The sequence below is a fragment of the Cariama cristata genome, unplaced genomic scaffold (assembly GCF_000690535.1).
Source record: "Cariama cristata isolate BGI_N322 unplaced genomic scaffold, ASM69053v1 scaffold24835, whole genome shotgun sequence".
Lineage (NCBI taxonomy): Eukaryota > Metazoa > Chordata > Aves > Cariamiformes > Cariamidae > Cariama > Cariama cristata.
In genome coordinates this window covers 10278-10689 of record NW_009618491.1, presented here as the reverse complement: position 1 = coordinate 10689, position 412 = coordinate 10278, and the positions used below count along the sequence as shown (strand labels likewise).

General features: G+C 56.8%; 1 protein-coding gene across 1 annotated transcript in view; it reads right to left on the bottom strand.

Moving 5' to 3' along the window:
* The window catches only part of SH2D3C (SH2 domain containing 3C), a gene marked incomplete at its 5' end in the record, with an annotated part of 6472 nt that overhangs the window by 1715 nt on the left and 4345 nt on the right, over positions 1-412 (bottom strand). The window contains 1 exon segment of the mRNA XM_009700888.1: positions 356-407. Coding sequence (XP_009699190.1) covers positions 356-407 — 52 coding nt within the window.

The following is a 412-nucleotide window of genomic DNA, read 5'->3' as shown; positions in this document are numbered from 1 at the left end:
CCTTTCATCTTCCAAAGGGAGCAGTGTGGCCCGGAGATGCTGCTGCCACAGCCTTGAGACTGATTTGTATTGTACTGGAGGGCAGATTCATTTCCTCCCAGGAACACAGCCCAGCACAAAACAAAAAGCCCAACCACGGAAAAACAATCAGATCCCGGCAGCTCCGCAGAGGGGATGGCTCGTCCCCTTTCCCGCTTACGCCCCAGCAGATGTGGCCCCATGCCTCCTACCCTGGGCATTTTCTCCCTTCTCCCACCCCAACGAGTGTCAGAGCCTGCAGGACACGATGAGAGGGATGTGTTTTGGGTGAGGGGGCTGAACCCCGGCGACGAGGACGAAGGGAGCATCCCCGTACCTGTGTCATTTCCAGGGCATTCATCACAGCCGCAAAACTGAACATGTTCCCCATGGT